This window comes from Phaethon aethereus (genome assembly GCF_964289735.1).
Source record: "Phaethon aethereus genome assembly, chromosome: 1".
NCBI classification, from domain to species: Eukaryota; Metazoa; Chordata; class Aves; order Phaethontiformes; family Phaethontidae; genus Phaethon; species Phaethon aethereus.
In genome coordinates, this window is record NC_138575.1 from 190,604,588 (window position 1) to 190,617,975 (window position 13,388).

At 40.4% G+C, this 13,388-nt stretch overlaps 1 protein-coding gene across 1 annotated transcript in view; it reads left to right on the forward strand.

The window, feature by feature from the left end:
- Positions 1 to 13,388, forward strand: part of RB1 (RB transcriptional corepressor 1) — a gene marked incomplete at its 5' end in the record, with an annotated part of 88,214 nt that overhangs the window by 3,933 nt on the left and 70,893 nt on the right. Inside the window, 3 exons of the mRNA XM_082001229.1 lie at positions 8,131 to 8,243; positions 10,225 to 10,359; positions 12,757 to 12,795. Coding sequence (XP_081857355.1) covers positions 8,131 to 8,243; positions 10,225 to 10,359; positions 12,757 to 12,795 — 287 coding nt within the window. The remainder of the gene's footprint in view (positions 1 to 8,130; positions 8,244 to 10,224; positions 10,360 to 12,756; positions 12,796 to 13,388) is intronic.

Genomic DNA, 13,388 nt, shown 5'->3' on the forward strand with positions numbered 1-13,388 from the left:
CACTATAAGGAACAGATGACATGGTGACTAAATTGGAACCAAACTTCTGCAAAGAAAATTGAAGTTGTTTAGGAAATTGGTAGAAATTGAAGTCTGCCAAGGACCTTGAGTCATGGGGTCTGATGTGCTTAAACCTCATCAGCCCAACTTGCTGTAGTATGTGGTGCATGGGTAGGAGCTTCGTTTTTTTGTTTGCTGTTCATAGCACTGTTTGGGAAATGTGGCCCACTGTTCTCCTGCCGCTGCTCAGCAGTTACGACTCATGAATTCCTGAGTCATTTTTATCAAGTGTCTGTCTAACCCACTATTAAAAAATTGTGATGGTGAAAGATCTGCAGTCTGCATAGTTAGTCCTTCCTAGTTTAACTTTCTTTGCCTGTGATTTTTTCCCCCAAGTACTACACTAATAAATTTCTGTGTTATAGTTCAAGCCAGTGGTGATTATTCTGTACCCTATGGAAGCGAGAATGTATTATTGCTGCCTTGTATTTTTTTCCCCTCAAAGTCTCAACATCTGAAGGTGTTTGTCATCTTTCCTTGTTTCTAATTGCTCATCTTATGTTCTGAAATTCTCTGCAACTGATGACTTACACTGGTATGCAGATCTGTAGAGCACTTGATTTGCACAAGAGTTGAACTATGTTCTAAGTGAAGAAAGCATGAAAGACGAACCATAGCTTAAATGGAGGAATGAAATGAGTTCTTAAATGTAGCAAGATTGTCCTATGTAGACCAAAAAGTTAATGATCAGCAGGTCAAATATTTCCAATCCATAAAATTTCATATTTAATTTAAGTTAGTTCCTTTTGGTTGTAGTTTCTTATGAGAAAGAAAACATTGTAGTTGATAAACCACCTTAAAAAGACACGCAGAAGCTTCTTGCTTTTCGCAAAAGCATGAAACATACGAGCTAATAAAGTTTTTTCTGTCTAGAGCTTTGTCTCTTATTTATAGAACTGCAGCTAAACTGAACCTGAATCCACTGAAGCTTTGGATGTATGAGCCAAAACTACAGATATTTTAGGATCCTCTGCTATTAAACAAAACCCAAACAGCTATTGAAAATCCCGAAGCAAACATAAATCATCTCCATGGCCTCTTGCTGGTGATAGTATTTTAGCAGTAGGTATATTGCATGTATGTGTTGTGCCCTAGCACTTTAAAAGCATAGCTAACTGGCATACAGTTTCTTTTTTTCCTCGTCTTCTGCCCATCCTGAGGAAAGACTGATGTCCCCTTGCATATCTCACTACAAGCAAGAAAAGTGTAATGTGAAATTTTCATATCAGAAGAACTATTTTCATCAGTTCAATACTTTCCATTGACTTCTGTTACTTTTAGCTAGTATTATATTTGAATTTGATTTAATCTGTTGAGAACTAGTAGTAAACTTTCATTCCAGCCAATGTTCAACAGAAAATTTAAAATGGTTATTGCTGAAAAATGGAGAATCTAACTGTCTTTACACAACAGAGCTTCTTATATGTAGACAGTGGGTACTGTCTACGAAGTATTTACTTTCAGAAATTTTTCTCTAGGAAATTTTTCCTACAAGTCTTAATTCTGATAAGTTTTCTATTGTGAATGCTTCTTGATTCTTTTTCCCTGACATCTTCTTCCCCTATAATCCTAGAATGTTTCTTGTACATTGTACAGTTCTCTAACCTCAGCCACCACATCCTAATCAATATATAGTAACCCAACAAGTTCCACATCTTTCCCTTCAAAAATTAGGTTTTCATATTTACATTGTGACATCCTAGATCCCATTTGATTCAAGTACCCATCTGCGTTTGCATATTTCTCATGGACGTTTCTCCTGACCTTCTTTTACACAACATCATTTGAAGTTTCTATTCCTGGATCACTTTTGTAGGCTGTCATCAAAACTGTTATCAGTGTTGGCAGAATAATAAACATCTCTAACTGCAAACTAGAACTGAGACATCCTGTGACAATCTCCTCCTTGTGACTGGCTTAGCATTAGGGAACCTCTTGAGGTAGAGAACAGAAGTTATTTCTGTTAGTGCCTTTAACACCTTGCAACAACATCTGGAAAGGAGAGAGGCAAGGCTCCCATTTCACAGTAGTTCAGTTTGATGAGTATTTAAATAAAAAACAATCCTCTAGGTTGTTTTCACTACATTTAGGCAAACTGATGATCTGCTAAAAATAAACAATAGTAATAGTAAGTCCAGAATGAGAAATAAATATTTTGAAAGAGTTGGTAAGAATTTTATCTTTTCCTACAGAAAACTATATTGATTCAACAGAACTGACCTACATTACCCAAAGTTATAGCATTGGTTCCCCAGAATCCTTTAAAAAAAAAAAAAAATCTTTGTAGACTATTAGGTGCTAAATAATCTTTGAATTAGTGATTGGTAGGCTTTGATTTATGATGAGTTGAAATGAGGTCACTGGAAGTCATCTTATTGGAAGTGACCAAAAAGTTAACCTGTTGTCATAGTTTAGATTGGAAAGGACCTTCAAAGATCATCTAGTCCAACCCCTCCTGCAATGAGCAAGGACATCTTCAACTAGATCAGGTTGCTCAGACCCTCATCCAATCTGACCTTGAATGTTTCCAGGGGTGGAGCATCTACCACCTCTCTGGGCAATCTGTGCCACTGGTTCACCACACTTATTATAAAAAATTTCCTCCTTATATCTAGTCTAAATCTACCCTCTTTTAATTTAAAACCATTACCCCTTTTCGTATTGCTACAGGCCCTGTGATATCTGTCCCCTTTTTTCTTCTAAGCCCCCTCTAAGTACTAAAAAGCTGCAATAAGGTCTCCCTGGAGCCTTTTCTTTTCCAGGCTGAACAACCCTAACTCTCTCAGCCTGTCCTCATAGGAGAGGTGTTCCATCCCTTGGATCGTTTTTGTGGCCATACTCTAGATCCGCTCCAACAGGTCCATGTCTGTCTTGTGCTGAGAGCTCCAGAGCTGGATACAGGACTCCAGGTGAGGTCTCCCCAGAGTGGAGTAGAGGGACAGAATCGCCTCCCTCAACCTGCTGTCCACACTTCTTTGGATGCAGCCCAGGTTGTCCTTCTGGGCTGCGAGCACACATTGCCTGCTCATGTCCAGCTTTTCCTCCACCACCTCCCCCACATCCTTCTTGGCAGTGCTGCTCTTGATCCTTTCATCCCCCAGCCTGTATTGATACTGGGGGTTGCCCCGACCCAGGTGCAGGACCCTGTACTTGGTCGTGTTGAACCTCATGAAATTCACACGGGCCCACTTGTCAAGCTTGTCCAGGTCCCTCTGGATGGCATCCTGTCCCTCATGTCAGCAGCACCACTCAGCCTGGTGTCATCTGCAAACTTGTTGAAGGTGCACTTGATCCCACTGTCTAGGTCACTAATGAAGATATTAAAAGAGTACTGGTCCCAATATGGACCCCTGAGGGACACCACTCATCACCGATCTCCATCTGGACTTTGAGCTGTGGATGTGACCATCCAACCAATTCCTCCTCCACTGAACAATCCACCCATCAAATCTATATCCTTCCAATGTAGAGAGAAGGATATTGTGGGGGACCGTGTCAAAGGCATTACAGAAGTCCAGATACATGACATCGGTAGCTCTTCCCTTGTCCACTGATGTGGACCTCCATCCATGTGGACCTCTCCATCCTAGAAGGCCACTCGCTTGGTCGGGCAGGACTTGCCCTTGGTGAAGCCATGCTGGCTGTCCTGAATGACCTCCCTGCCCTCCATGTGCCTTAGCATAGCTTCTAGGAGGATCTGCTTTATGATCTTCCCAGGTATAGAGGTGAGGCTGACAGGTCGGTAGTTCCCAGGTTGTCCTGCCCATGTTCTGTAGTGGTGCTGTATCAAAGAAAGATCTTGAGTCAGATAGTGGTCAAGAAAAAAACCCTCTGAAATGAATTTCTGGCTTTGAATTTGTTTTGCATCCATTCCCGTGCCCTCAAGTCCATCTGGGATGAATTATCTGTCTTTGGCTCTAAACAAACTGTTAATCTGTGTCATAGAATTGGCTCCCCTGGAGTTATGACACTGGCAAAATAGTTGAACAGAGTGGTGCTGCTGCATTTTTGTTCTGTGGTCAGCTTTAAATTGTTTGTATAGGAAAGGACTTGAAAAATGTCTGTGAACTTTGGGAGGGAAGGGGTATGAGAAGGAGGGTACTCAAGAGTCTGACTTGCTGGGAAGACCTCTCCTTTATGTCTTCTCCTTTTCTCTTTCCCCATGATGTTTATATGTTATGTATTAAAATCACTAAAATCTTCATGTATGCGTATGGGCAGATAGTCTTATTTTCTGAGGAAACTGCAGTTTACTTGCGTCTTTGGGTGTTTTTTACCAGCACTAGCTGGTGGGATAGGCCCAGTCCGCTGTTCTTGGGTGTTTTCCTCTCCTCCCTCACACAGCTGATGTTAAGAGGTGGGCATGCTCAGGAGCTGCTCACTTTTTCTTTGCTACTAGAAAACAATCATAATCTACTAGTTTATCCTGGGTTCTGTTTAATGATTTTTGTTAGCCCAGCAGTCATCCAACATCTGTCTGGTTGAGGAGAAGGTGCCCAAAGCATCCTGTAACACCAGTACTGGTTAAGGGGATAGTCCTGGTTTTAGAGTTTGACTCACTGTAATGATTTGAATCTAGTGGACTGCTGTAGATGTTGTCTACCTGGACTTTAGTAAAGCCTTCGACACTGTCTCCCACAGCATTCTCCTGGCTTAGACAGGTGTACTCTTTGCTGGGTAAAGAACTGGCTGGATGGCCGAGCCCAGAGAGTTGTGGTGAACAGAGTTAAATCCAGTTGGCGGCCAGTCACAAGTGGTGTTTCCCAGGGCTCAGTTTTGGGACTGGTCTTGTTTAATATCTTTTTTGATGATCAGGATGAGGGGATCAAGTGCTCCCTCAGTAAGTTTGCAGATGACACCAAGTTGGGTGGGAGTGTTGATCTGTTCGAGGGCAGGAGGGCTCTGCAGAGGGATCTGGACAGGCTGGATCGATGGGCAGAGGTCAACTGGATGAGGTTTAATAAGGCCAAGTGCCGAGTCCTGCACTTGGGTCACAACAACCCCATGCAACGCTACAGACTTGGGGAGGAGTGGTTGGAGAGCTGCCCGGTGGAAAGGGACCTGGAGGTGCTGGTTGACAGCCGGCTGAACATGAGCCGGCAGTGTGCCCAGGTGGCCAAGAAGGCCAACAGCATCCTGGCCTGTATCAGAAAGAGTGTGGCCAGCAGGAGTAGGAAAGTGATTGTGCCCCTGTACTCGGCACTGATGAGGCCACACCTCGAATACTGTGGCTCGAGCATGTCCAGAGAAGGGCAATGAAGCTGGTGAGGGATCTGGAGCAGAAGTCTTATGAGGAGTGGCTGAGGGAACTGGGACTGTTTAGTCTGGAGGAGACTAAGGGGAGACCTTCTTGCTCTCTACAACTGCCTGAAAGGGGGTTGTGGCGATATGTGTGTTGGTCTGTTCTCTCAAGTAACTAATGATAGGGTGAGAGGAAATGGCCTCAAGTTGCACCAGGGGAGGTTTAGATTGGATATTAGGAAGAATTTCTTCACTGAGAGAGTGATCAAGCATTGGAACAGGCTGCCCAGGGAGGTGGTGGAGTCACCATCCCTGGAGGTGTTCAAAAAACGTGTAGATGTGACGCTTTGGGACATGGTTTAGTGGGCATGGTGGTGTTGGATTGATGGTTGGCCTTGATGATCTTAAAGGTCTTTTCCAACCTTAATGATTCTGTGATCAGAATCTGTTTAATGGTAGAAATAAATGAGTTATTACCCCAAACTGTATTGGATAAGGAGTTTGAAGATTATTCTTGCAAAACCAGACCTCGCTCTTACCAAGTATACCATTGCTATAGCCTTCAAACATTCATCCTCCCATGGTAGAGCTAAGCTGCCTAGGAGAAGCTAGGCTTGTTTGGATAGGCAGCAAACCAGGAACAATTTCACCACTTCCTAGCACTCAGTCCTCCTGCCCTATGAGATGATGTATTTACAGAACAACGTCATGGTCAGAGTTTGCAGGAGCATGAAGTGAAGGGCACTTACTTATTAAACAAGGTCCACTGACTCTGTTGGCAATGGTGTCCTCAATAAGTGAGTAGTCATCCTTCTTCTTGGTAGGTCACTAGCTAGCCTTAATCTTCAAAGGTTTTACAATGCATCACAGATATATTAGGAGGATATGTCTATCAGGAAGATAGACAGCCTCATCCTACAGGACTTTTTTTGTTCGCATATGCCTGGTAGCTTGTTGTCAGCAAAGCATTGTTGAGACTGGCTGAGGTGGTGGGAGTACATCTCATAGCAAAGCGTTTCCTCTATGCAAAACTTCCCTGAGAGCATTTTTTTGCCTCATCTTCAGGTTGCTGGTGGTGTACAATGGTACATAAAATATCTAAAAAGTGAGGGTTTCCAATAAACAAAGAGACTGACTATTTTATATTAATAGCCATTCCTTAGTTAATAAATCAGTCTGTTAATAGCTTCTTTCAGAATAATTTTCTGTTGTACAAGGTGTCAAAATTCATAGAAATGCTCAAATAGGAATGCAGGAAGAAAGCAGTAACTTAAATAATGGACAGTTACCACGTTGTTCAAGGTGTCTGATTACTTTATCATTCAAGTACCATAACTCTCATCAATTGCACAAATCAATGAAACTTTTCATTCTTTGGAGGAGGCCCCAGCCACGCTTCACGGATGTATAAACACTGGTCCCAAGAAAGAAGCAGAGCAACTGCAGAAAAAAAAAAAAGAAAAAAAAATTGTTGGCAATGTTAGTGAAATTGTTGTTGTATTGTTTATGGGCATGGCAAGCTATTTGTCATGGTTACACGGCTGAGTAAGCGAGGACACAAGTGGATGCTGAGGATGCAGAGCTTTTTGCATAGTTTTGGAAGACCAGTTAAGATGGAGGGAGCCATGTCTGGTGCAGTCTTACTCCTGTTGCCTTTTGTGAGTATTTTCTAGAGTGAACTGGCCCCTGTGGCTCACGTTGGTGTTGTCTGGGAGACAGCTAGGTGGAGTGATGGGGGAAAGGATAAAAAAGTAGGCCAGGAAGTGGGCTAAAACTAAGCAGCGTAAAAGAGCAGGAGTTGGTATTTCAGCTCACTCGCTCCCAGGGTTCTGTTTCACATCCATCCTCTAACAGATGTCACATGTGACCTAGAGCTGCTGAGAGATGTGCTCAAATGTTGTTCCTTCGCTAAGCGGCTGTGGGCCTGGGTGGTGTTGGAGACTGACTTACAAGGATGCCAAATGTCCAAAGAATATTTTACAAGTTTGCTGTTTTAAGAGTCTTGCACTCACACCTAGTTCTGTCTTCAAAATAGCTTTGTTTCCAAAAGCTGTGGTATACCTGCTTAGAGGTTTTCTGTTGCGATGCTGTTTTGGTGGAAGGGTACTGGAATCATGACTGATGCCTGGCCAGCTCCAAGTGACTAGCTTGTGAACCATCAAGAGTAAACGCCATGTGGATGGCACATCTGTCATTGCGGGATGGCTTTTCTTTGGTGAAGGATGATCAGTTACAGCTTGTAGCTTACTTCTAAGCAGCAGCAGACAGACCTCAAGTGTAGATGTATGATAGGAAAATGCCTGAAGGTGCTTGTTACTATCACGCTTTGCTAAACAAAGAGCTGGGTTTGTGGTTCAGCTGTGATAAGTGGTTGAGACCTAGCTGGAGAATAAAGTTCATGAGTATTTATTGCCTGTCCTTGTAATGATTCTCTATTTCTTTCTTATGGCTTCTCTCCTGATTCCTTAACCTTCAGTGTCTTGTTATGGTCAAATATAGTAACTTTAAAAAAATAAAATAATTATGGCTTCTGCTTTGCATAAATGTTCCATGGAAACAAAGCTTCTATTTTGAAGCTTTGCTGAATTGTATGGGTAAAATTGATCTTGCACTCTAGGATTAACAGTTGAAGTGCTTGGTCTTTCATCTGTAACGTAAAGCTTGTAATGGTTTTCAGTTATCAAATAATTGGCTATCATAGTCAAATATTTGCTTGAGGGTGTTTTGTTTTACCATTTCCAATCTAGTTTGGACAAATGAATACTTTCCAGATATTACCCACTTTTATTGTATAATAAAAGTAAAAACTGTTTTCTCTTCTTCCAAAAGGCTTATAACAAAAAGAAAAAGGAAACATGGGGAGTCTGTATCTTTATTGTAGCAATTGATCTGGATGAAATGACATTCACTTTCACAGAGCTTCTGAAAAGTATAAGCTTAAGGTAAGTGAGTTTAAGTGTGTGAATTTAGATTTCAACAGTTAACTAGTCAACATTTTTATGAAGAGAATGTTTTTAAAGCATTGTGAATCTTTGTGCATATCAGGCTATTTGTTTTTAAAGTGAAGGTTACTTATGGGAATTCTGAATATTTTGGTAAACTAGGAATCTTACTGTCATATTTTAGTTGAGGGAGTGATGATACTTGTTTGATTCAACTGTGATTGGCTTTGATTGTATCATGCAGCTGATTCTTGCTCAACCTAAAGTCTTCATCAACTTAACTTGGTGTAAATTACACTTAAAATATTTTCCTTTCTTTCCCTGTATCAAGATCTTCTGTAAAACCTCTTTTCCAATATTAGGCTTAGGCTAAATCAAGAAGTGGAAAAAAATGTTACTCTTCAAATAGTTTGTCAGCATGCTGCTCTTTTCAAACATTTTAATGCCAGTCTAAATTTTGTACTTTTGTACATGCTTTTTGTTAGTGTTTTGTTACTGTTATATTGTATATTCACTAAGTCCATAATATAGAAATTAACATTATAGGACAATGTCTGCTCTTAAGGTCAATTTACGTGGCAACAGCAATAGGCATGCTTTGCATTAGATTGATCTAAGGAAAGAATTACAGTGCCATCTGCCTAATAACTGTGCCATGTGTCAACAGCATGTGCAGGAGCAGAGCCTTTGGATGCTCTAGGGCAGGAGGCTAAGGCAGAATGGTGGGCACGCTGTGGTGGTAGCCCCAGACTTGGGCCAGAATATCCTTTTCCTGGAAGTCATCTGTAATGATTGGACTTCTCCATGCCTCTTCTACCTTGCATCATCTAGAGCAGCAGTAGTCAGGTGTTGCATTTCAGCTTAATTCCTTCAGTCTTGACTGACTTGGAACTGTGTGGATGAAGTCTAATTGAATTTGTGCAGCGACGTTCAGCATGTTCCTCCTGAGTACAGACCAACTTATGCTGCAAAGTGAAAGAGACTTTTTCCCTTAGGGTTTCAAAAAGTAAGCTATTACTCTGCTGATTTTGATTTTAGCAATACTCAGTTGCTTGTTAGCCCTGGGATTTTTGTCAGCTACAAGGTCAAACTGGCAGAGATTTCTATCAGTCATCTTATTCTCTAGAGCCACACACAGATGTATTGGAAAGACTTTCCATTCCATGGTAAAAGAATTCCTAAATGAACTTCTGACTGATTTTATATTCTGGTTTTTAATTTGAGAAAGATCAAAAAATGTCTCAGAATTCTATATTTTGATGAAGGATCAAAATATATTTGATATAGTTGAAATAGTTGAATATATTTGATAGCGTCCTACTCATTAATTTGTAGCAATCTGCTCATTTTGGTTATGACCATAACAACAAGATGCATTCTTGATGGCCATAATGTTACATGGATGAGTAGGGAAAACTTTGGTCCTCCAAAAGGTGGGGATGTTCTTGCCCCCAATACCTGTTGCAAGACTTGAAATTCTGTATAATTCAATGCATTCATCTCAGTTTTCATTCCTAAGTCTCTCTTTAGCATGGATGGAGCCAAGGTTCATGTTCTTAGAGTAGTAAGAACATTTCTAAAGTAGAACTTTTAGGTAGAACGGAAGGGTCAAGATGTCTGCATTGGATATTTTTGGTTTTACTGTCAGAGCAAGGAAGAAATACATGTCTAGTTAGCAAATTCTGACTTCTGAAGATAATATCTGTGCTAGCCAAGAAAATTCTTTTTCTGTAGTAGAGCCCCTATTGCAAGATGCCTCTGCTACCTAGTTGAACAGTATTCCTACATCTGGAAAATGTAAAGGTGGGGCTCGAGGTAAACAAGTAGTGTTTCCCAAGGCAAGGTTCTCAGTCACTGCTAGTTGTAGTAAGAATATGCTGCAGTCTAGTAAAGTAAGGCAATGGGTTTTGGTGGGGTTATCTTTTTTTAAGAGCTATTTCTCAGAGTTATGATAATCTGTCATCCTTGTCTTTTTTTTCAGTGTATGCACATTTTTTCAGTTTCTGAAAGAGGTGGATGTTAACATGGATACTGTAAGCACTAAAGTTGATAGCACTGTATCAAGGCTGAAAAAGAAATATGATGTATTACTTGCACTATACCACAAGTTTGAAAGGTATTACACATTTTTCATTTTGAAATTACGAATTTATTATGGATGTCAACATTTAAGATTTTTCAAACTGTATATTGGAAGAGCCCATTTAAACTCTGTGTGCTAATATTTACAGAACAGTGAAATGGAACTGTTTACATGCATTGAATAAACATATCTTACATCTTACTCCATAACTATTACAATGCTTTGTTAAACAATCCCCTTGTTGCAGTACAAACAGTACTGACAAGTGGTTGCTAGTCCCTTTGTTAAGCTTTTTAAAGATATAAAGAGGATCATTTTCCTATCTAATATTTTTTTATTTAATGGACTTTCCATTTCTACCTGCCCACTCCTCCCTAAATCCTGATCCAAGAGTTTCTTTCTAAGGAGCTCTGGAAAGAAAAAAAACACAAATAGTTTCTTGTTTCCAGATCTGGAACTGAAGGCTGTGTGTTCCAGTGTCTATGGGTGTTGCAGAGCCCGCTCTATTAGCAGTTCTCACTTGTAATCAAGGTAAACCTTCCCAAGTGATTTAGCTGACCATACAATGAAAATTGAGGGACATTCTCTTTGTACAGAACATACTGAATGTGCTTATGGCAGAGTGCAAAGAGCTTTATATCAGAAGAGCAGCAACCTGCAATTTATCTGCAAGTTGAAGCAGCCAGTGGCGTTGCTGGAAGTCAAGCCAAGACATGGGGAGAGCCAGCTGGAGAGCTAGAGTTTTTCCTCCAGAAAATCACAGAATCGCAGAATCACTAGGTTGGAAAGGACCTTCAAGATCATCAAGTCCAACCATTAATCCAGCGCCACCATGTCCCCTAAACCATGTCCTGAAGCGCCACATCCACACGTTTTTTGAACACTTCCAGAGATGGCGACTCCACCACCTCCCTGGGCAGCCTGTTCCAATGCCTGACCACTCTCTCAGTGAAGAAATTTTTCCTAATATCCAATCTAAACCTCCCCTGGCGCAACTTGAGGCCATTTCCTCTTGTCCTATCGCTAGTTACTTGGGAGAAGAGGCCAACACCCTCGTCGCCACAACCGCCTTTCAGGTAGTTGTAGAGAGCGATAAAGTCTCCCCTCAGCCTCCTCTTCTCCAGACTAAACAACCCCAGTTCCCTCAGGGAACTTGGGTTGTGTAACTTGTGTATGTGTAACTTGAAAATCAGGAGATTCTCAAATGGATGCTTTTTTGAGTTGCTGTTACTCCAAGGTGGTAAGTTGCTGCACTCTATGCTTTAACATGAAGACAAGGATGATAAAGGCTTTAGATCCTTTTACAGGCTAGTATGTGCTAACACCGATGTGTACTGGCAAGATCTGATACCCTCTGAGGCAATTTTTAATTGTTCTGTGAAATTCTCTATAGCATATACCAGTAGAAAACTGTTTCATGTTATTAAACATTGAAGCATTGTTCCATGATGCTTGTATTACTTGATACTGTTGCTTCAGAATGCTGTGGAATTTTTCACCTACAGGAATTTGAGTCACTGTAACGTTTTGCCTCCCAAACCACAAAAGGGTCTCAAATATCCCTTAAATGATCCTTGAAAGGGGTAGCAGGTCACCCCTTGGTAGTGTATAGAATCAAGGCATAAATGTGATAAGAGTTCTATTCGTGTTTTCGAAGTCCAACCAATCACACTTACTGTTATCCTAGGTAATGTGTATGTCACAATATTTCTGTAAAGTTAATAGTTGCCTTAAAGCTGTGAAGTTCTATGAAAGTTGTAAATAATTTGTTTTTACTAATTGCAAGTCTTTTCTGGGCTATAGAAGTGTCATTGAAGATTTACACAGGCATGTTTTGGTTTTTGTCCTTTCTCTAACTCTTCCTCACTTGCTTACTTTTTTGAAACTTGTGTTGCAGTAACAATTTATTTTCAAACAGGATTTGAAAGATTTTTTTTTCCTGTTTTGTTTTTGAATAAATGGAATTTATTTCTTGAAATGACACGTACCTAGAATAATTAGGAAGCAACATTACGGCACAAGGCTTGCAGTGACATCACAGAAATAGTAAAGGTTTTAAAAAGCCCTTTTAGAGAGTGTTCTGCACAGCTGTAGCACATACATTGCTCTGTTTTACAAGCCACTGAGTAACAGTGTACATACAAATCTGGTCCTTCTGGGAAGAAAACAATAACAGATTTTATTATGCCAAATTAAAATTGTTTTGCTGTTTAAGCTTTGACATAAGCACACAAGCAACAGCATTATTTCAGCTCTGGCAGGGCTGTAGTTGGTCTATTGTTAATCTGTTCTCCAAGAGTCAGCATTTTTTTAAAGTTAGAATAATGTTTTGTGAACTGGTGTATTTTTTACTACATTGGAGTCAAAGATACTGCAGAGTTTGCTTTCAGAAAAGTGTTTATTTTTAAAGAATTTATTTTTATTTTCTAGGACTTGTGGCCTTATTTATCTGGAACAACCTAGTAGTGAGTAAGTTTGACTTTCCTAAATTGCATTTGTCAAAATAAGATGTAAATGTGTCATCATTTTACCTTTTAACCCATGAAGATTCACCTAAGTGTTAGTGTATCATGTTTAATTTAGATGTAGTGGGGACTTTGAATTTCAGTGGGATGATGAGAGCTGCAGAAGTGATATATATTTAATCACTTCCTCCATGAAGGTTCGCCACCCAATGGCGGGTGTCTTGGCATGGTGGAAACGAACATTTGGAGAGTGAGCTTCCTAATAATAGCAACAAATGAGTGGATGAAAAGATGCCTTAGCAACTCCCAAATGAGCTTGAGCACATGCTGTGACTGGAGAATAGGGAATTAGTCAAAGGCACAAGAAAGAAAACAGCTTGTAACAGTTAAGTGAATTATCTACATTCACTTTCTTTTCGAAGGACGATACAGGTATTTCCTGATTCTTGAATGGCTTTAGAGAGACTTAATTCTGTCAAATGTGTAGTCATAATTATGCAGGGAGTGGAATGAGATTATTAATAAACTTAACTCTACGGGAAATATTGCATGTTGTCTTAAATTGTTCCATGGACTGAAGCATTTTTCAGAACTTAT